Below are 22,890 nucleotides of genomic sequence, written 5' to 3'. Positions count from 1 at the left end.
AAATCCCCTGTTTGCCTGAATGTAGCTTTTTAATGATGTTGGGGATGTTTTGGGGTGTATACCAATTACTGTGGGTGTGATCAGTGGTGAGCTAGATTGTGGTTGTCAACGTGAGGCTAGCGGCTACATAGCAGGGAAGTCATAGCAACAACAACAATGGAGGAAAGCAGCAAAAAAAGAAAGAACAGCAAAGCCAAATGTTCAAAAACATGGTGAACATCAGAGTTGCTTTTTCTATTGCAGACTGACTGTGTTCGACACCTGTGGAGGCTTTACAGGTGCAGGTTACCTCAGCCTCAGGCTACATGCGGTTTCAAGGTAGACAGCTCAGCAACATGAATGACAAGTGTTGGGGCATGGACTTGACCAACTCAGGGGGGGAAGGCAGGACTAACAATACACTTCCCACCTCAAATCAAAAAGTTGCACATAGCTTTAGCTTTAAAGTGGATACAGACAACTTTTCAACTTTCCCCCGCTGTCCCCCCCTAGTGTTTCCAAGTGGTATTGTTGTTTGCGCCGCTGTCTCAAAGACAACCAGATTGCTTTCCATTAGAGCCAAGCTCCGTGCAACAGAACAAATCATCCAGAAACAAACATAGATGTTTAGTCCTGGCTTCCTTGTAGCTCCTGGTTCGTTTTCTGCCTGCTAGCGGTAGCGTTAGCAACATGGCTAACGCTAACACTAGCTACCGGGGAAAACCTATCCTATTCCTCTTTTGGTTGAGCAATGGATGACCCACTTCCTTTGTGCCGTAAATTGAGCCTTCATTCTCCCGGGAGATCGTACCCGGTGGCAGACAGAACTGCATAGTGAAAGCGAGGCTTATTTACCTTGCGAGGCAGCTGGATTCGCGAGATCACGATCACGCGAGAATCCATCTTGCCAGGCTTCAAGTTCTGCGTTTGTGGCCGAACCACAGTGGTGCGGACCAATCAGCGTCCTGTGAGGGCAGCTGGGGGCGGGGCTTAGGTGTGACGAGAAGCGACTGTTCGTTCCCAACACAACGGCTCCTAAAGAGGCTAGCCTAGATGCTGCTATAACATCAGTTATTTCTGAACTGGAGAGTATTTCTTCATTGAAAGAAGAGCAAAGAACGGCACTGAAGTTTTCGCTCTTCTCCCGACCGGCTTCGGCAAGAGTTTGTTTATACGGTTTGTTGATCTGATTGGTTGAAGTTAGCCCGTGATAGACGGTGATAGACAGATGGTTCATCCAATCACCTGCCAAGTATTTTTTGAAAGTGCCTGCTCTTTTCCAAACAGTTTCCAATGACGACTTCCCAGATGGTTCTGTGTAACAAACCATCTGGCGCGTCAGGTTAGAGACTTATAGGGAACCAATCTAAACGCTGATGGTGTCATTATTCTGTAGCCATTACACTGTGCCATCAACATTTACTTCATAAGGATAAGTTAAAGCAAAAAAGTTGTCTATAGGATCTTTAACTGTACGTAAATATACCAAAAACAAAATGCTATCCTCCTGTCCTGCAGTCAGTGGTCACATACAGTGGTCATACAGTTTGTTGCTAGACAAAAGAATCAGATAGACCTGCTACTTTGAAAGTTTAGTTTTATAAGCTGCCACTTACTTCACATTGGAAGAAGCTGAACTACAGCAAAGCTACCCACAAGATAAATCTAGTTTTGTTAACCAGAGTTACTGAGCAAAAGCAGTTCATATTAAAAAATATGCACATCTGCAGTGACGTAATACTGTACTCTTGATTAAATAGGCAGTGAGCTTTATGCATGAATGAAAGAAAAAGGGGGGAGCTGGGCGGGTGGGTCGAAAGAGGTTGAATGAAGAAAGCCATAATTATTTACATAAGTGGATGAGAAAATACGATTCCATTCTTTTTTTTTTATAGCGGAAATAGTTAGTACCTGCAGTAGTTACATAAAATGGTAATCCATGAGGTCCTCATTTATTAAACATTGTTTCTCCATCTTTGGTGCTCAGCGCTCATTGCTGTGGTGTTTCTGCACTGCACTTCTGAGAGATCACCTGTCAATCAAACAGCATGTCCAGTACTGTGAGCACTAGCATAGCGCTGGTTTAAGGGTCCCCCCCCCCCCTGCAAGATCAGAAACTAGCATCACCACTATCGGAAACTCTCCAAACTACCAAAACTCTTAAGACACGCAAGCCTCTCTGTCGCCATTCAGCAATGGTAAACTCAAACAATGTTTATGTCATTGATTTATTTTATTATTCTCAAAACACAGAGCCCAAACAAAGTTTCTAGGAATTTTAATTTCATTTCATTTACGGCAGATGTGGTTTATGGATTTATAAATATTATGTTTACGGAATAGCTTGATAGTAGCGTACCTGTAAATGACCCTTTATTGGTTTCTTGCAATGGTATGGTTTTCATTGTTTACATGTAAAACACAGAGGAGCTTTTATTTTGAAATTTCAGAGGAAGTCTTAAGGTTCTGTGCGCAAGTCGCAAAAAGGGGGAGAAGTTTGGCATGCGGGGAGAAATATTAACGCTAAATGTAGGGTAGTAAACCTGCCTTTTGTATGTTGACAAGTTTGATATTCTTGATGTTCATCAGTGCCATGAATAATTTCGCTGTGTGTAACCTACGGGAAGAGCATGTTGGAAGCTTGCTAGTTTTAAGTTAGCCGACATAGCCGGCAAACGTCAATACTCCGTACTTCATATTATAAGGGGAAGTTTTGTTTGCCTGTAAAGAGTGTCTACAAAGATGTCCATACTGTACTGATTTAGCACCTCAGCTGGAGAGTGAACAAGGTATGAATATGATTCTTATTGTCATCAGTGTTTTATTTCATGGTTTGTTATTTCTCATTGGAACTGAATAACCATGCTGTCCGCTAGCTTAAATGATATATAGCCTTAGCCAAAATTTGCGGCTATTTATGCCTCGTTAACATGCACTGTACACTTTGTTTTCCTTTTTACATGTTGATTTATGGTATTTTGTAATTGAACATGCACACATGTAATGCTTAAGAACTGAGTCAGTAACTAAAACCAAGCTATTTTAAGGATAGTTTTGTTGTTTTCTCTGACAATGGTATGATTGTAAAGGGATATTTCACTGTTTCTTTACTCAGTTCTTACGGTGTGAAATGGGTTTGAATAAATTCAAGAAACATCAGTCAAGGAGTTTGACCATCACCTTTCTGGGCATGCTACAGTACCTTTCCTTGTCTGTCAGAACCACATTCTTTGCAGCAAAGGACAACAAACATGTCCCATTTATTCTCAGTCTCCTTGTAACTTCATTAACACAGGATTCCTACGGACAATATTAAATCAAATTGAAGGACTTTCAATGAGTTTTTCCAGCACTATTCTTATGTTCATAAGGACTCCACACAAAAAGCAAGAAACATTTCCCTAAACCTTACTGCTCTTCAACAACCATCAATGCTTTAAATCAGAGCATCACATGCTTTTAAGTACTCCAGAATATGTCTGTCTTGTTTTCTATGTTTTGACTTGCATTCTGTCAAACATTGCAAACATTTTATTTATTTATTTAAAGGTCTTTTTAAGCACTATCACAAATAATAGATAGATTGTCCAGGTGTCTAGGTATTCCAGTACTTAAAGTTAAATTCAAGGACTTTAAGCACTTTAAGGACTTTGTGCGAACCCTGTTAACAATACACTTGATCATACAGACACAGTTTAATGAATCGGTGACACAATCTAACTTAATTAAAAAGGCCCACTACAATGGGCAGATCCGTGGCAAACTCCACTCCGGTGATCTATTGCAAACTATATCACCATGAATTAAGACCCTGAAGTAAGTCAAAATCCTCCTAACAATTTCGAACAAGCATAAAACCCACACTGTGTCACTCTTATCTCATAATGTACACACAATTTGATATCTGTGCTAGCCTATACAGTTTTTATTTGCACCAGCAAAAATATCAGTAGGTTTAGACAGTCTATAGCTCTCTCTCTCTCAACTTGATTCAAATGCATCCTTGGTCTTCATTAAGATGTAGTATAGCCTATTTTAAATGGCCAAGAAGAAGAGAAAAGAAATAAGAACAACCTGTGGGTTTGTGTAATATTGCCAGTATGTTTTGATTATCAATCTTAATCTTCCTAAGATAAGAAAAAAATATACTGAGTGTGTTTTTCATTTGGCATTTGAAGACTACATTAGCATTCTTGAATTTGCTTGTAAATGCGCTATGACATTTACCCATATGTTTTATTCTTTTACAAGCCAGTCATCCTTTTCCTTGGATTTTCTGTTGAAGTTTGAGTTTCTGGACGTGGCGCTCTTTTCCTTGTCTGTTCAACTATCACTGCTCACGCTAAGTACCCAGTTCTTCTATTTATTCCAAACAAACTGGAAATGTAATACGCATCACTTCCTGTGCGGCAGGGGATTTTCCGGCTGTTTAGAGTGTAGCAAAATGGACATTTATTTATATGAAAATGTCAAAGATTATTACTCTAATTATGCCTCAAAATGACAAAAAAATAAAGTACTAAAAACTTCAAAATTCAAATTTAGTTGAGCTACCACCAAGCTACTGCAAAATGTTGTTGAACGAGTTTAATTACATGTAGCGAGACTGCTCCCAAACACTGTTATTAGCTCATTAGCTCTTTCTAGTTTGTCACCAGTCATTTCATTCTGGCCTCCTCCTGGTCTTCAGGCAGCACCCAGCTGCCTGAAGACACTGCCACTCTTCGATTGGCTGCTAGTGTTAAAGGAATAGTTCACCCAAAAATGAAAATTCTGTCATCATCTCCTCACCCTCATGCCAGTTGAAACACAGGTGAAGTTTGTCCATATAACACACAGGGAGGCTGCAGCACAACTCCATAGCAGCCTTCTCCAAAACAACTGAAGTCAGTGGGGACCAGTTCTTCAGAGTTCCAAAAAGACCTACAGTATATTTACACCATCATTTAGTGCAAATCTTAACTACAGCTGATTGATTTGCAACAAATAATGGTGTATAGGTCTTTCTATTCACAGTGTGATGGTTTGGCTGTTTTTGTTTTGGAACTCTAAAGAACTGGTCCCCATTGACTTCAGTTGTTTTGGAGAAGGCTGCTACCAAGTTGTGCTGGCAACCTCCCTGTGTGTTATATGGACTAACAAATTTCACCTGTGTTTCATTTGGCATGAGGGTGAGTAGATGATGACAGAATTTTCATTTTTGGGTGAACTATTCAGTTGGGTTAGAGATTTTCATTATTTACTAAATGTAAGGGGTGGAAAAGGACAAGGATAGGACAAGGAAAGTTTGATTGTGTCAGTCGTCACATTTTTGTGGACAGTTTCTTTTATTGCATCAGCTAGAAAACAGATCTCTCTCTCTCAACTTGCCAAATCTAATAAAAGCCAACCAATGCGACTGGTGTGCCCTGTGCACAGCTCTCTACATTGTTACCCTGTTGCTGCGTTTGATGTTGGAAAAAAAAAAAATGAAATGACAGGTGATAGGTGAAAGCAAGATTTTTGTTGCTTGATCAAGGCTAATTCATCCAATGCTGCTCTCCTCTGCAGACAGGGTTGCAGAGAGATGAGCTCGGCAAGCGAGTAAAAGCGACACTGGAGGAAGGCCAGGGTAAAGGAGAAAGGGAGTCAGTGCTATATTCCAAGAATTTAGGATTGCTGAGCGTCAATTTTTGACTCTTTTGATCCCTGGGTGGAAAATAGATGCCACAGCAAAATGAAAACACCACAGCAATGACCGCTTAGCACCAACGATGGAGATAAAATTAAACAGCTTCTCAGTATCCTGTGTGCCATGCCTCCTAACGGCCACTAGGGGCAGACAGGCTAACCACGAATGAGTGAGCGAATATGTGAGCGAGTTACTTTCTGGATACATACATACATACTCTTTAGACTTTGTTGAGCGATTCAGAGAGTCTGGTGTTGCTCTGGTCAACGGCTTGTTCTCGCTCTGAGAAACGATCAAGCCAATCAGTGCCATTTGTGGGCGGGACTAAAGTTTGAACCGTTCAACTCGTTTAGCACCAAAGATGGAGAAAAAAGCAACATCGATTACTCCCCTTCCCTTCAGGGTTAATAGAGGTCAAACCGGCATTCACGCATTCTTTTTTTTTCAGGCTTTGGTCGACTCCTATCCTATAGAGAAATATAGAGATCTAGATTAGGGCCTAATTACATTCCCAGCTGGAGTGATAATTGAACTGAGAATATAGTGCAGGTCAACGAAGATGGAGGATCAGCACTAGAGGGAGTTTACCTTGGGCTTTACTTTCGGCTCAAACTCCCATTATATCCCATATGCCACTTTACTCTGGTTATGTTCCTGAGACATAAAGCCAGCCAGCATACTTCACCTTGTGAAGGGTAGTGACTTCAGAAACCTGAATAACTGCTGCCTCATCGTAAGGCTGTGATCAATTCCGAGTCATGACCATGAGTTCAATCAGTTCTATTTTTGATAATGTGAACAGCTAGTAATGCACATTTGTAAAAATCACAGTCTGTACAGGTTATCTACATCTGTAAATTGTATATATTTGATAAGGTGAATAGTATTTTTTCCAACACACATTTACACACCTTAAAGGATAAGGCTGGTGTGTTTAATGCATTTCTTACCGTCAACAAATCCTATGAAAATAACAAAATCAGCAATGATTTTTTTTTTTGCCAACAAGTCTTGTCCATGTAGCCGGTGCCCAATGAAGCCATGTCCCAGCAGCCATAGAACTCCATTGTATTAAAAGAAACTATTAAAAACACGTCACAGAGCCATGCTGCTACTCTGCAGAATATTTCATCATCATGATGCACCGGGCCGGCCGACGTTTTCCTCAAACAACTTAATAAGCCGGCTGTAAACATGTTCGCAATCTCAGGAAAGTAGTTCCGTAGCACCGAAAATAGTCCCCGGCGTAATGAAGAATTTGTTCCCATTTGAATTTGATTTGGTAATAACTACAACAGTCTGACTTTTCGTGGGAACAGTTAGCGATTTTTAAAATTTAAACTATGTCTTTGTGAGCTGTATTTAAAGGTTTTTAGCTTACAATTGGAGCCAATGACTTCCGGGTTGACGGCTAAAAACGGTATGTGGGAAGTCAGAAAGTAACGGGAGTAGAGCAAACGCATTGTTGATTTAGTTATTTTCATAGGATTTGTTGACGGTAAGCAATGCATTAAAAAACACCAGCCTTATCCTTTAACACTTTCTGTACATACGCATTGCCTTCTTGTTAAAGTGAATATGAGCACATTTTTGCACATCCTGTATATATGCTGAGTTCACATGTTTTTCTTCATATTCTATTTTCTCATACTGTATAGCCTATATTCCTATTAATACTGTAATCCATACCTTTTTGTGCATTCTTTCATACATTCATTCTACTTAACACATTCTAGTGTTCAAGTCATTGGTTGTGTGTGTTTATGTAACCATATTTTGCTCTATTCTTATTTCTTTCTTATTTATGTTCTGTATCATATTATTTTGCTGCTGAAATTGCACAAATTCCCCACAGAGATGAGTAACGTTTCATCTTATCAGGTCTGTCCTCAGCATAATCTCTCATACATCCCCTGTGATAAATGACATTGTACAACTGCTACACCAAGGCTTTCGGCCCTGTCAACCATCTCCTACTACGACAGAGGCTATTGCAATTGTAATGCAATGTTTTCTCAAATTGAAAATCCACCCTTCAACAGCCCGAAAACAGAATTCACATACATTATTCCAATATTTTGACCTTACCCAGTCTGATTTACCATGAATGGGATGGGCAGGTCATATTTTATGATTGAAAACTGCTAGCTCTGCTACTAAATACAACTCAAAACAACATTAAAGGGGTATTGAGCCATAGCACAAAATGACCATAATATATCTGTGGGGGTTGATTGGGTTGTTGATCAAAACCAATGACTCAATGATTAGCTGGCTAGGTGCTGTGAGCTTTCAAAACTCACTTTCCGGCCCACACTCTGTTTCGGAACAAAAACTCCCCCACATTGGAATTTCGTGGCTTCTCATAAAAAGCCATGTAACTTCTGAAGGGATTCACGCAAACACCATGACACTTTATGGAAATGTTGGTCATGGGGCAAGGAACAACTGATTGACTTTTCATGCCGATTGGGCAAAGGGGGTGTGACAGTGGGCGTGGCTTCTCATAAAAAGGCATATAACTTCCGAACGGATTCACCTAACACCATCGGACTTTGTGGCCAATCAGCAGACAGAAGAAGAGGCAAACCCTCCATTATTGGCCCAATCAAACAACATGGGGGCACTGGAGAGCTAATTTCCAGTTTAGACATAACCACCCTGCTAATTTTTCAAAAAGGTAGTTAGAAGGCCACTGAACAGATATAGTGCTGATGTGAAACAAGTTGGTAATGAGGCATGGAAGAAATTAGCAACTTTTGGTGAAAATCTGACATGTGGAACTGGCATATCTTGACAATTGCATAGCACTGTGTAAAATTCGTTTGGCAGTTGGATGGAAGCATAGCTAGTGTCACTGCGATTTGCCGTGAGTGTCCGTCATCTTACCCATAGATGCAGGAGATGTCAATGACCACGTCAATCATGTCGCAACACAGCTCGTACGTCTGCATGTCCACTGGACTGCTGTCTGTGGCGATGTAGATCTTACTGACCACATCGAATAGGAAGGCCTTCTCGATACCCGAGTTCTGACAACAGGGACAGAGGCAAGAAAGAGGGAAACTAAGTGGAGGCCTTTGATATGAACCCCACCTGAGTCCTGGTGGGTTTGAAGAGCTTTCAATGGCTATGTTTACATGCAGGGAGTGCGCCGACTATTGTCCATAGTCCGGTTAAAAGAAGAATCCACCCTAAAACACTTGAACACCGTTTAAAAAACAGCTTTTGGCATTGTAGCTTGCATTACTGGGCCCATTTAAAGCTAAAATGGAGTTTGATATCAGAAAACAACTAAAACATCCACGGTTTTGATGTCAATAGCTCAGAATCAAAGACCAAGGGCTTCTTTCTAGAGCCGCCATTTTGCACCGAAGTTCAACAATCCTACAGGGAGAAATCCATCATACTAGAGGAAGAGATGCCAATTTCTCCACCAACAGTAGCCCCAGTAGACCAGAATACAAAGTAGCCACAAGACATGTTGCGTAGGGGCACAACTCTCACTTTTTCTCAACTGGAAAATCTCGTTTGCTTTCTAAGTAATTGAAGGTGGAAAAACAAGTATCCACTGAATATCCAATATTCAATATCAAGCTACCTTTACTCTGGTCATGTAAAAACTCACAGCTGAATGCAACAAGTTCACAGCCAGTCACTGGGAGTTGATTTCTTTCTTGAGAAAGAAATCGCTAACTTCATCACAAAATAACTCCTGCAATGCACCGAACATCACAGATTGATTAAATATAATGAGAGTATCCAAGGGTGGATTTTTCCTTTAAGGTCTTATTCAGGTTAATAGTTTTACATGTACCTTTCATACCCTGTGATTGAGTCTCCCTGTTGCCATGAATAAACCAGTTAACAGAATATTCCCCTTCGCTCTTTGACTGAGCAATAGCAGCTTATTGCTAATACAGGGGGAAGAAATGACGATTCCAATAGTAATCTGTCATCTTCTTGATGCTCCTGACAAATAACCTGACGTTAAAAGGCAATTATATTTTTTTATGTATCCATCAAAATGTATCATTAATGCTTTGCAAATATGAGTTTGGACAGACGGTGAAAACCAAAAGTGAAAGCAGTAAGATATTTCCATACCACAGTAACAGGTTTAATATGGGAGTAAACCAGACATCTTAACCTGGTTTCTCATAATCAGAGTATGAGCTTAACCACATTATTCAACTAACCAAGATAGTCGAATTACCAGGTTAATAGATTAGTAGATTAGTTTAATGGTAATAACATCTGAAGGGAAAAAAAACTTTCAATAATCTGCTCTTGCCTACCTTGGGTTTTTCACTATGCTTGTCCTATATAATTTTGTTCACCATTGATTGTGTTTAGTTAGATCTAGCTAGACACAGTCTCTGTAAAGTCCTCTGAGACATGCTTGTGATAAAGGGTTACATAAATAAACAAACTTAACTTGACTTCAATTAAACACTATTAGACAGAGAAAAATATAAAATAATGTACTACCTGTCAACAATTAAAAAACAATGACATCTTAAGAGAGGGTAATGTGTGAATAATTAGTATAGTCTAAAAATACTGCCAATGCAAGTAGATTTCTTATGAATTCTTATGAATATTCCTGTTTTCTTTGTGAGCATGTTATTCAATTAACAAGAACAAATCACTCATTCCACGGCTTGTCAAAACACCACACAGAGAAACACTTCATTTTAATTCTGGAGTTAAAAACCTAAAACATGAAGGCTAAAACTAACACTCAACGCCCAAACTCAGAATGCGAGATGAATATTTAATTGGATGGTGGAAGTGAATCACTGTATATTAAGTCACAGTTAGCAGTTATTTTCTTAACTGAAACTGAAACCGTCTTTGCTTTCTGACCTCAGAAATGGTAGAATGGAAGTCTTTTTAATCAAAGAAACACTGACAGGTTTCAGAGGAATTGTTCCCATTGATTTAGACAACAAATTACAGGAACATCTTGCTTATATAGGCTAGGCCAGTGGTTTTCAGTCATGTGTTACGGAGGCCCAAGAGTCTAGTGATGTTCATCCCAAAAATCCAACCAAACAGTACACCAGGTGATTCCACTATTCAGTTCCTCCTCTCTGGTTTATGGTACATTAATCACTGAAATTGGCAGCTGAAGCGTTTGGATGAAAGACCTGGGCTAGGCCTGTATGAATACCTGGAAGCTGACATCTTTTACATAAGTTGTTTAAGAGGCAAAATGCATCTGGAAACATCTCAAACATGGCACAAACCAATTTGACTTTCAGGGATAATAAAGATACTAAGAGACACACAGACAGATAGAATGATAGAGATAGAACAATAGATAGATCTATCGTTTTGATTTAATAGTGGGTATAAAGCACTAGCAGAAAAGAGTCAGATGTATGCAGCACTAACACATACACACAATGCGTAGTAGAGGAGTCAATACAGTAGCGTAAACTGCCTCAGAAGCATATTTTGGGCGTGGTCACAGTGAGGTCTCTTTGGGGCGCACCCAGTGAGTCTATTTTCCAGTCCATATGCTGCAGTGACATGTGCTTTGGAGTGACAGTGAGCACTCAATACACCTCTATACGTTAAATCACTTCGTCAAAAAGTGAAGGAATGACCTGACAGATGCTCACTATCTACCTTGATTGACGAACACCCTGGACCTGGGAAGAATTTCGGTTATACTTTCTCCCTCCCCCTGCCCCAGAGACTTATTAATAAATCATTTTTGTTCATTGTCAAACTGCTTGTCTTATTTCACGGTGAAACCGACCTCTCACCTCTTTCTCGGGTTGCCGCAGACTACAAAGTAGGTTTCGTCTGATATGGGGTTTTAATGGCTGATACGGATATTTTTTTTGGATTGAAGCCAACATTTTTGATATATTCAATATATCACAAATATATTCAATATCATGTGGCCATTTACATGACAAATTACTTCCAAAAATTACAACTAGTAAATGTTTCTCCCAGAATTGTATTCTTGTCAGTAGGGCCTGGCAATAATTCAATTTTATCAATCATTGCCTTTCAACAGAATCTGTGAAACAATGATATCCAGTTATCATGATAAACAACTCACAAAGTCACAACAACAAAGTAAATACTAATTAAAATCTCTCACAAAATGAGATTAGAGACAAATTTGGGAATATTATTTGAAATTTGAGTTTTATCATATTGTTATCATACAAATTACTGTGCAGTTCAATGTGATGAAAATCAATTTGATTATTTAACGTGATTTTGCATGTTAACAGATATCGTTATATACTGATATTGAAATAATTTCTTATGATTATCATGATGTACATTTTGTCCATATTGCCCAGCCCTACTTGTCAGGGTGGAAAAAACTTGAAAACTAAACACTAAAACTAAAACTAGGCCCCATATATCAGCAAACCGATATATCAAACTGCACTACAAGGCACCAGTGACAATATCAACAGCATGTGGGATCATGTCAAGATGACACAATGTCGTTGGGAGGGTAAGGGCAACTAAAAGCATCATTAACAAATTGTTAGCAACATTACATAATAAATTCTATTAGGCAAGGTTTATTTTAATAGTAGTTGACGAGTGGCCTATCAGCAAAGACATTATGACCATCAAAGCAGAGTGTGCTGCCATCCAGACACTGCAATAACATATTATCATTTCAGGTAGGTTGCATGGCAAGCAACAAACACTGAGCCATGTTCAACTTGCCAAAGGTCATACAGGAGCTGAGGTCAATTTGCACGGGTCAGTGACAACATAGTCATTACATAGTCAACACTGACAGTAACATAATCTGAATTACAACTATTTCGTAGACACTGGAATAAGATGTCACCTGTAAATTTAGGGCCTATTACTGGACAGATGGTGCCAGCATAAGTTTGCAATGATTGCTGTTCAGTACGATCATATAAATGTGGGTCCTTGGGCACTTATTCCTATTGAAATTGAGATATTGCAATTTTATCTAAAAGGATACCCAGGGCTTTCGGGGACCTTGGTGGTCCAGTGGCCCAAAGCATGTGGCCTGCAAGCCCAGTCGGTAATCCAGGCATGTCAGTGGGAAAATTCAGTTTAACAAATTTGTTTTTGTCCTTGAAGGACAATTCATGTGCAGGGTAGACTAGTAACATGCATACCAATGGTTGTTTAGCATTAATATTCCAAGCAATGTCTGATTGATGCAACACTTCCAGTCTATTTGTTAGATATCATTGCCACCTACTGACTGCTATGCAAATTGCAGAAGGACATACATATGCATTATACAGAGTCCAATTTATTATTAGGATTTGGGGAACATGGAGAAGCACACTGGTGTACAGCTTCTGTAGAGATTTCACTAAAGGATGGAGTCACTTTGTTTAAGATCATTTCTATGGCATTTCTGCTTCACTGGATAGTTTACAATAGAGACAGACAGGAAAGATGGGGTGAGAAAGAGGGGGATGATATGTGACAAAGATCCTAGGCGGGATTTGAATCTGGGATGTTGTAGACAAGACACCCCAAATGAAGGAGTTTCTTAAGCTTCAGAAACCCAGCCAATAGGGAGATCCAGGCTTACCAACTAGCCAATCGGCAAACCTAACTCCCTTCTAGATGTTCTGTGGGTGGCGTGTTGACCTAATGCAGCAGGATTACTCACGGATATGAAGATGTTGAGCAGGTTCTCCAGTGTAGGCAGCTGTGGGATCAGCTTCTGGACCACTTTACTGAAAGCCTCAAATATCGAGTGGTCATAAATACTCGTTAGGTAGAAGCTGTGGAGGGCAAGAAGAGAATTTACAATCATCAGTTAAAACATTCATCAATCATCAATTAAAACATCCTCCAAACATCAATTAAAAGATTCACATTTCAAGCTGAATTGTTCCATTATTGTCCCAATATTGCCTCTTCTGTAAAACGTTTAAGGAAACCAGGGAACCAGGGGGTCCCAGTCAAAATAAGGAATATTTCACTATAATTTAACTAGAAATTATCCCAGTTAGAGATGTTGTATAATAACGACTACTGTAATCATAGATTCCACTCTCAACATTATCTCCCCACATAAAGTGTAGACAGTTCTACAACTGCCCCATATAGGTCCCTGGGACTGAATTTTACCTAACGCCGGTCTGTGGCATGAAAACGTTTGATAACCCTTCTGGTTTGAACCATCTCTTTAATCAATAAAAAATCCCCTTGAAACCAAACCAAACACCAAAACCCTCACATAACACCCACCTCAGATGTATTCGCTCCAAGCTTGCATCCGCTAGGTCATCGTTGGCACGTTTGTGAATGTCCCGCTGCTTCTCGATCTTGTGGTCGTCCGACAGGCCGTCCACTTTATGGATGAACACCTCGAAGTTAATGTCGGGATTGACCTTGTAGGCTCTGGTCACTGTGAGATGCAGTCGACTCAAAGCCTCTACATAGTCATCCTAGCATCAGAGGGGGATGAGAAAAGAATCCCAGTACTTGGGGTGCAATCGCATCTACAGTTCGATTTCTTTGGTCTGAACCAGAAAAGTTCACATGGACTCAAAAGTAGCTCATTTACTGGACAGAGTTTTGGTAACCTGTCATTCCACCAGGTTAGAGATTTTCATGGCTGGAGTGGGTGGGTGGGTGGGTGGGAGGTGGTGTCCTAGTCCCAGTAACCTCAGCTAAGTATGATGGATTTCTTGGCGTTCTTTGCTGTAATTTCTGTTCTCTGGTGTTCATACCAGTAAAGAACACATGAAGAAATAGCTGAATATGAGCGTCAGTACACTACGGTTTGCCCTCAATTCATGTTGTTATGCGAGGCTTTTCAAGCAAGAGTAACTGCTGGCTATCAGAAGTCAACATCAGTCTCCTTATACCCAGACAAATTTGAGTTTGGGGTCCTTTCTTGTACTTGGTTCAATTACGTTCTCCCTCCGAACAAACTGCTTCACAGTTTGCTTGGAAAAGGGCCGAGATTTGCAGGCATCTTGGTGCGGTTATTTGGTGCCACTCGAGTTTGAATGACATTGATCTCACCGCGGGGGGAACACTCCAGAGTTTGAATAAAGTGCTCCAAAAATGCTTGGTGTCAATGTGCCATCAGTACATCAGTACCCCAGAGAACATTTGCTCCGACTAGTCTGGATGTTAACAGCTTGAAGTCCAACTCAAAGTGCAACACTTTGTGTGAATCGACAACTGTGACTGAAACTGAGCTTTTCTTAAACAACTCAAGACATTTAAAGGAATAGTTCACCCAAAAATGAAAATTCTGTCATCATCTACTCACCCTCATGCCAGTTGAAACACAGGTGAAGTTTGTCCATATAACACACAGGGAGGCTGCCAGCACAACTCCATAGCAGCCTTCTCCAAAACAACTGAAGTCAGTGGGGACCAGTTCTTCAGAGTTCCAAAAAGACCTACAGTATATTTACACCATCATTTAGTGCAAATCTTAACTACAGCTGATTGATTTGCAATAAATAATGGTGTATAGGTCTTTCTATTCACAGTGTGATTGTTTGGCTGTTTTGGAACTCTAAAGCAGTGGTTCTCAAAGTGGGGTCCAGGGCACTCTGCCAGGGGGTCCGTGAAAAGTTTTCAGACTCATTTAAATTATCATGATATAAAAAAAAGTTTTTTTTGAAATGTACTTCAAATGATCACTTTTCTCCTGATTTCCCTTTGATATTTTGTTTAGGTGTAGTGTTACTTGCAGCTAATTGATTGATTGTTTTATGGATATTCTGTGTTGAGATGGTGCAAATATTTTTAATACATATGTAATATCTTTCTAATACATTTCTCTTGTGTTGTTCTTTCACATAACTAAGACTATAGAAGTGTAAAAAATAGGCTACGTCAGATTATTCCAAGGGACATACATGTCAAGTCAAGTAAATTTTTATTTATATAGCCCAAAATCACAAATCAGAATGAGGGGGTCCCCGGTATATTCTCTATCTTGTAAGGGGTCCTTGCCTGAAAAACAATTGAGAACCTCTGCTCTGAAGAACTGGTCCCCATTGACTTCAGTTGTTTCGGAGAAGGCTGCTATGAAGTTGTGCTGGCAACCTCCCTGTGTGTTATATGGACTAACAAATTTCACCTGTGTTTCATTTGGCATGAGTGAGTAGATGGGTAGGTGAGTAGATGATGACAGAATTTTCATTTTTGGGTGAATTATTCCTTTAAGGGGTCCAGAGGGATGCAGCACTGTGCCCTCCTGGTGTGAAGTGAGGGAATTTCTGAGTGAAATTCACAGCAAGGGTCTTTATCAAAATGATGAGAAAAAGATTAAATTGGGGGGCGGGGGCAAACCAAGGTTTTCTACTAAAAATCAATATTTTATCTTTCAAGTCCATTTGAAGAGAGTGTGTGCATCGACACTAACTCATTAAACACTTCTTGGTTGAATTCATCAGTGGTAGAGTAAATCTGAGCATTATTTTTAAATCAAATACTCTACTCAAATCAGCTAGACACCCTGGTATGTGTGGTTTTATGACACAACAATACCTGTATGTGTCCTATTAGAGCTATCAAGACCTGACAATCTGCTGCAATTTAAGATTCTAATTAAGATTCAATCAACAAAATCTATCACAACTTGCCTGGCATTTGTTTTTCTCACCATTGCTGACAGGATGTACACAGAGCAGAAAGGTATTAATCAGAGGCAACAATTTCATGAAAATAAGATGACATGTCGTTATAAATACCTGCAAGCAATGTTGTCAAAATGCTGCCTGTGTAATTATGATGAGGGCTGCATTTTGATTTAAAAGAAAAACTAGCAATAATATGCTACTGGTATCATGTTTTCCTTTATCACATTCACCACATGCAAGCGCTGCGAGCGCCAATGAATATGATAATTAGTGTGAATAAATATTCATCAGGAGGATTTACTCTCATTTCATACACTGGATTTAAAATCCAGGCAAACGTGACACTCATTTGGGAGAGATGTCTTAACTTGTAAAATACAAATGTAATAATTAAACCTTTGTGTAGAATATTAACCTCAATATAGCATTCTCAAATTCATTTTGATAGCACAGTATAATGGCTGTAGAAAAATGAGACCAATTTGTTTATTCTATGTGTTCCCGGGTAGGATTTCGTGCAGGACTGACTTATGGCACACTTAAGTTATGACATGTACCATACAATCATCCGGGGATGCGATTTGTAAACATTAGTGCAGTATCTAGATGTAGAAAAGAGAACATGGATATAACGTCAAGAAATATTAGTTACAGTTACTAGCTAGCTACCAATGGTTTTGACACAGTGGTTATAAAGAGCTAGACTTTCCTGTTTAGTTTAGTTTCCTGTAGTTCACCTTGTTTTCATTCTCTCCCACACTGCCAAGCCACCAATATTCGGCTTCCTGGCTCTAGTTTTTGCTATCAAATTTGCTCTGCAGTCACGCTTTATTACCTCCGCCAAGGAGGTTATGTTTTCAGTGCCGTTTGTTTGTTTGTTTGTCTGTTAGCAGGATTACGGAAAAAACTACTGGCCCGATTTTCATGGAACTTCGTGGAAGGGTGTAGCATGGGCCAAGGAAGAACCCATTAAATTTTGAAGCGGATCCGGACCCGACTCGAAATTTGCATATCATAGGAGACTGAACTATTGGCCTTGGCGGAGGTCTGCGCTCTCCGAGTGCCCTTCTAGTTTGTTTGTTTGTTTGTCTGTTTGTCTGTTAGCAGGATTACGGAAAAAACTACTGGCCTGATTTTCATGAAACTTGGTGGAAGGGTGTAGCATGGGCCAAGGAAGAACCCATTAAATTTTGAAGCGGATCCGGACCCGACTCGAAATTTGCATATCATAGGAGACTGAACTATTGGCCTTGGCGGAGGTCTGCGCTCTCCGAGTGCCCTTCTAGTTTGTTTGTTTGTTTGTCTGTTTGTCTGTTAGCAGGATTACGGAAAAAACTACTGGCCTGATTTTCATGAAACTTGGTGGAAGGGTGTAGCATGGGCCAAGGAAGAACCCATTAAATTCTGGAGCGGATCCGGATCCGACTCACGAACAAGCAATAATAGCACGAACCTTGGCGGAGGTCTGCGCTCTCCGAGTGCCCTTCTAGTAATGAAAATGGTTTCATTCACACTTTAATTTCTAGTAGGGAAATGTGGAACAAAATCACATATTGCCTCATTAAAGAACGCAACATCTTGCTGTTCATTAAGGGACGATTCCATATTCTACACAGCGGCCCTAGTGCCCTCACCTGTGAGTCGATGACAAAGATTAGCGCTCCGGTGCCTCTGAAGATCATCTCGTAGTCGAAGGTGGGGTCGAAGAAGTCGATCTGGCCGGGGAAGTCCCAGATCTGGAAGCTGACGAAGGAGCTGTTGGAGACGTCCTCGCGGCAGATCTTGTTGGTGCTCTCCAGGAACAGGGTCTCGTTGGGGGACATCTTGTGGAAAACCACCTTCTGGATGGAGGACTTGCCACTTCGCCGCAGGCCCATCAGCAGGATGCGGGGTTTCACTTCCCCGCTGAGGGAATCGCTGAAGCCCAACACTTGACGGCAACAAAGGGAGAGAGGTGTTACATAATGTATGCCCTACTCCCATATGGGTACAGTGCAGTATATAGGCTGTATGTGTCTCCAAAGTGATTTTTAAAAATCAAAGCTGAACAGTATGTCCACTTGGGTTGGAGACTTTTTATGGGAACTGTAGGCTCTATGGGAAACATAAAAAATGGATCAAGGGCAAGGATGCAGTGGAAGGTAAATCCACCGAAACTCCATCAACCCACCATTTTACTTACCGTTTTTTTGAGACTGGCATAAATCTTAATCAAATAAATAATTAATAGTACAGTAAGGAAAATCAATCTGATGTAAGCCATGAGGGTAGGACAGAGGATAGACTGGACGTCATACTGTCTTTCCTTTCCATACTGTCTCTTAGAACAGTGATTCTCAACCGTTTCCATATCAAGGACCCCTAATTTAGTCCACATTAGGGCCACAGACCCCCATTTGATGAGATTTTGTCTCTCAGACCCAAATCTGAAAATATTTTATGGTTAGATATGATTTTGTCCAGAATCCCATGACTATTTGCAATGTAGGTGGAGAGATGTCAGTGAAACTATGATCAAAACAGTCATTCTTATACATTCCCTAATTGTGTTAACAATTAATTTAACAATTCATCAGTTTGCAGGGGACCCCCTGGAACCCCCTCAAGGACCCCTGGTGGTCCCCGGACCGCACATTGAGAACCACTGTCTTAGAATACTGTTGTCAAATGAGTCGTGCCGATAACCATTGTGTTCTATAGCCTTATCACTGGGAGCTGCTTTCTTTTCAGTAGTACTAGTAGTAGTTCTACCAGATTTCACAGGGAATCAAGCCCGTGCAAAAACGCACAAAACAAAGGAAAACCCGGAAAATCATTTCACTAAATAACAAAACTAATCTTCAAAACAATCCCTGTGAGTGAAGTGTTTATAACACGAACTGAAAGTATGCTTGATTGGAGATCAAATTTAAATATAAAATATAAATAAATGAAAACCCAGTGTAAGGCATGAAATCACAGTAACCCTGACAGTGAGACTGAGAGACCAGTAACTCCATATTTGCCTAACGGTCTGATGACAAATAGCCACATAACTATATGACTTGTAACACATGGCATCCATCATCACACTCTTACTGGCATGCTGGGACTAGTGTGTGTGTGTGTGTGTGTGTGTGCGCGCGCATGTTCCAGTATTTCCGTCCTTGTGCGAACCAGCTTGAATTTCAGACCTTCAGTGTAAGGTCATTTTGCCGGTCCTCACTTCTTCCAGGGGCTAGTTTAGGGTTGGGACTTGGGTTTTGGGTTAAGAATAGAATTAGGAGGTTAAGACTTGGGTTCAGTGTTAAAGTCAGATTAGGGGACTTAATATTTAAAACTTTTAGTGTTGAGAAATGCAATGGAACAAGCAGCTCTAAACAGCATATTACAGTACAGGGGTTTCCTATCCTCCCAGGCGAATGCAGTCAATGGAAGGTCGTCACAAGCATGGCAAGACACATGGGTGTGTGTGTGGGTGTGTGTCCCAGCTTGGCACACTGCTTGGCCAATCACATGCTTCCTTTGACACTGGCACTGTGACCTTGATCGCTCCCCACTGAGGAATGTGAAGTCAAATTCTAAAAGACTGAAAGAGGCCACATAGTTTACTAAGCTATCAAATGATGAATAAGTAGTCAACAAACAGTAAATAAGTGGTCAACACACTCTCTGATAACAACAATACCTCCCATTGTATCTCCCAGTCTGGCTGACTCCCACTGTTTACCAATGCAGTATGCTCATTTTATATTCCGGTTTGGACACAAAGAATTTCAGAGCCGAATACCATTGAGTTCACAATGATGACTGTGCTCAGTTTAACTTCTGCTACTGAATGATAAGTGAGTTCAATTGCAAGCTGTGATCAGCGCTGGTGGTTGGAAGTTATGTGTTGCATAAAAATCATAGCCCCTACTTCAACTTCAATTTAAAAAAGGAACCAAAAATAGTCTCCAATCATCTGAAATATATTTGATTGTCTTCCATTTGAATAGAATTTCTCTCATTGGATTCACATTTTGGCAAGGACAGCATAGTGTGTGAACACCCTCACATCTGTCCAAATGTGAGCTGACGTTTATGGGATGAAACATGAGTCTATGTGCCTCTTTAGGCATTTGGGAAGGCGCAACAATGCACTTTGGCAGCTGGTTCATTAGGTGGGATGGGGAGCAGCAGGCTTCTAGGCAAAGACTACAGTGGGGGGGATCATCATTACAGAATGTACACTAGGGCTCCCCTGATGTAAAATTCCAGCACTCTTCCATGGCTTTCCATAACTAAGTCGGAGCACTTCCGTAACCTAAATATTATTTTCCTCCCTCGTTTGTTGATGTTGTTTTTCAGTCTGGCTTCCACTCCAGTTGGGCTGAAAACCATTCAATGCAATGAATGTGCGAAAGTTGGAAAAAACATTCTGCTACACTCCTGTAAAGTGACCCATTTGTAAAAATTCCCTGACTTTCCCAGAGAATCTATCAATTTCCATGACTTTCCCCATCTGGAATATGCTTCTCAAAATTCCATGATATTCCACAAATCCCACTGGGAAGCCTGTACATGAAATTTCCAAAGGACAGAGTCAAAACACTTGAGTAGCTCCAATTTCACTGGTGTTTAGGGATGGGAGGATATAAGATTTTATCTTTTATCGCGATATCACTCAAGATAATTTCATCTTGGTGAATTTCCATTATCGGGATAATCGTGACTATCCTCACATGAGCGTGAATATCCTCAAAACAAGTTATTCATTTACTGTGCGTTTACATCACATAACTAATTGAACCATGTGAATGCTTGGATATCAGGTTGATAGGTAGGTTAATAATAATTCTTATTATGAATGGATTTTTTTTTTTCTCTCATTGTGATTACCTGCTGGGTGTTGGCAAGAGTTTGAATCTGTCCTTGTTTGTTTTTCACTAAAAAGGATGTTCACAAAAAAAAAAGATATGTTTCCTATGATGCAATAAAAATATTTGTTTCTTAACAAAATGTAAGGTAAAGTGATCCCAGAATGTTTTAGTGCCATTTTAAGAGTTTTAAGCATATTTTGATGATTATCGGGATAATATCGTGAATCGCAATTATTTTGGCCAGGATAATCGTGACATGAAATTTTCATATCGTCCCATGCCTACTGGTGTTCACTGAGTTACAGACTCATGTTGCTGCACACCACCACCATCAGTCCAGAACTGACATGAAAGAGTCTCAGACAGACACTGACTGAACGGCATGGAATGCTGCAATGTTTCTACTACTGCTATTCCTCTGCACTTAAAAAAAAAAAAAAGGTAGTTAATTGCATCCCAGGTGTAAATCATCAGTCACTGATTAGATGGCCAGAATAAAATAAGTCGAAAATTGAGTTGTGAATACTAAATGGGTCAAGCAGCAATGATTTTCAAGATAGATAATAAGAAACGTAACCAAAATCTTAGTTTGCTGTTGAATGAGTTTTAAAAGGAGTTGGCACCATGTAGCCTGAATATAATGTGAATATGATAGTTTGGTGTTAGCTTTTTATTACCTAGCACAAAAGCAGAAGGTAAACAAAAGTGTAGCTCGAATTTCTCTCAGCTTTGTTTTTGACTAGCAAACTGAGTGGTAACTTTTATGCTCATTAGCGCATTCACGATGTCAATGTGATCAATAATTCCAATTTATGGTAACGCCCACTACCAGCTTAGCGAGAAAGAAAACTAATGCACCTTTTTTTTTTCTAAGTCGGCAGCAATGCGCATAGGCAGCTGGAATTAAATGCAGCGTCAGGAGTGCAAAAACAGAAGACAAGCTAGCTTGTTAGTTAGCAGCAACATTTCAGCAACGGAGACAGAAGACACGGAGTGAACCCGGACCGTTCCACCGTGGTCTCTGCCGCTTCTGACCTTTCCGAGGCAGGGACAGTATCAGAAACGTTCGCCTACCTCCGTCCTCACAGCCCAGACCTCCGTCGGAAAACGCCTCCAGGTCGTCTTCGTCCTCGTCGTAATATCCCAAGGCTTTGTCGTCGTCCTCGTCCTCCCCGCTAAACTTTGACACCCGCTCACTTGTCATGGTGATTTCTTTTCGTTGTTTGTGTGTGTGTGTGGGTTTTTTTAAGCCGCATATGCAGTCCAACTTTTCCACATTGTCACCTGATATGTGAGAGCCATGCTTGTGAACTTTCACCCCCTCTGCCTCCAGTCCGACACAATGCAGCCACACAGGGGGGGACAAAATAACGGAAACGCCGTGTGATGCAAAAAAAAAACAAAAAAAAGATCCTGTACATCATTATAATGAGAAACTTTCTCAAAATAATGACTTAGTATCTCAAAATAATGATAAACTTTCTCAAAATAATGATAAACTTTCTCAAAATAATGATAAACTTTCTCAAAATAATGATAAACTTTCTCAAAATAATGACTTTGTATCTCAAAATAATGAGTATCTCAAAATGAGTTAGTATCTCAAAATAATGACTTAGTATCGCAAAGATACTAACTCGTTATTTTGAGAAAATTTCTCATTATTTTGAGAACGTTTCTCATTATGACTTACAGGGCCATTTTCATTACACTGGCGGAAATGGGCTTCCATATTAAAGTGATAAAACTTTTCACATAAATAAATGTCTGTTTTGACACTCTCTAGGTCGATACTGTAGTC

The 22,890-nt window shown here is 40.1% G+C and overlaps 1 protein-coding gene across 1 annotated transcript in view; it reads right to left on the bottom strand.

Moving 5' to 3' along the window:
- Positions 1–22,293, bottom strand: part of rragd (ras-related GTP binding D) — a 50,745-nt gene extending 28,452 nt beyond the window's left edge. The window contains exons 1-5 of the mRNA XM_071512819.1: positions 22,164–22,293; positions 17,883–18,178; positions 13,889–14,088; positions 13,305–13,419; positions 8,540–8,682 (exon numbers count right to left, since the gene is read on the bottom strand). Coding sequence (XP_071368920.1) covers positions 8,540–8,682; positions 13,305–13,419; positions 13,889–14,088; positions 17,883–18,178; positions 22,164–22,293 — 884 coding nt within the window. The remainder of the gene's footprint in view (positions 1–8,539; positions 8,683–13,304; positions 13,420–13,888; positions 14,089–17,882; positions 18,179–22,163) is intronic.
- Positions 22,294–22,890: the final 597 nt, after the last annotated feature.

The sequence above is a fragment of the Centroberyx affinis genome, unplaced genomic scaffold, assembly GCF_046629955.1.
Source record: "Centroberyx affinis isolate AG114_WGS23_722 - 3 ecotype Tasmania unplaced genomic scaffold, CSIRO-AGI_Caff_v1 ptg006555l_1, whole genome shotgun sequence".
Taxonomy (NCBI): domain Eukaryota; kingdom Metazoa; phylum Chordata; class Actinopteri; order Beryciformes; family Berycidae; genus Centroberyx; species Centroberyx affinis.
This window is presented reverse-complemented; position numbering and strand designations above follow the sequence as displayed.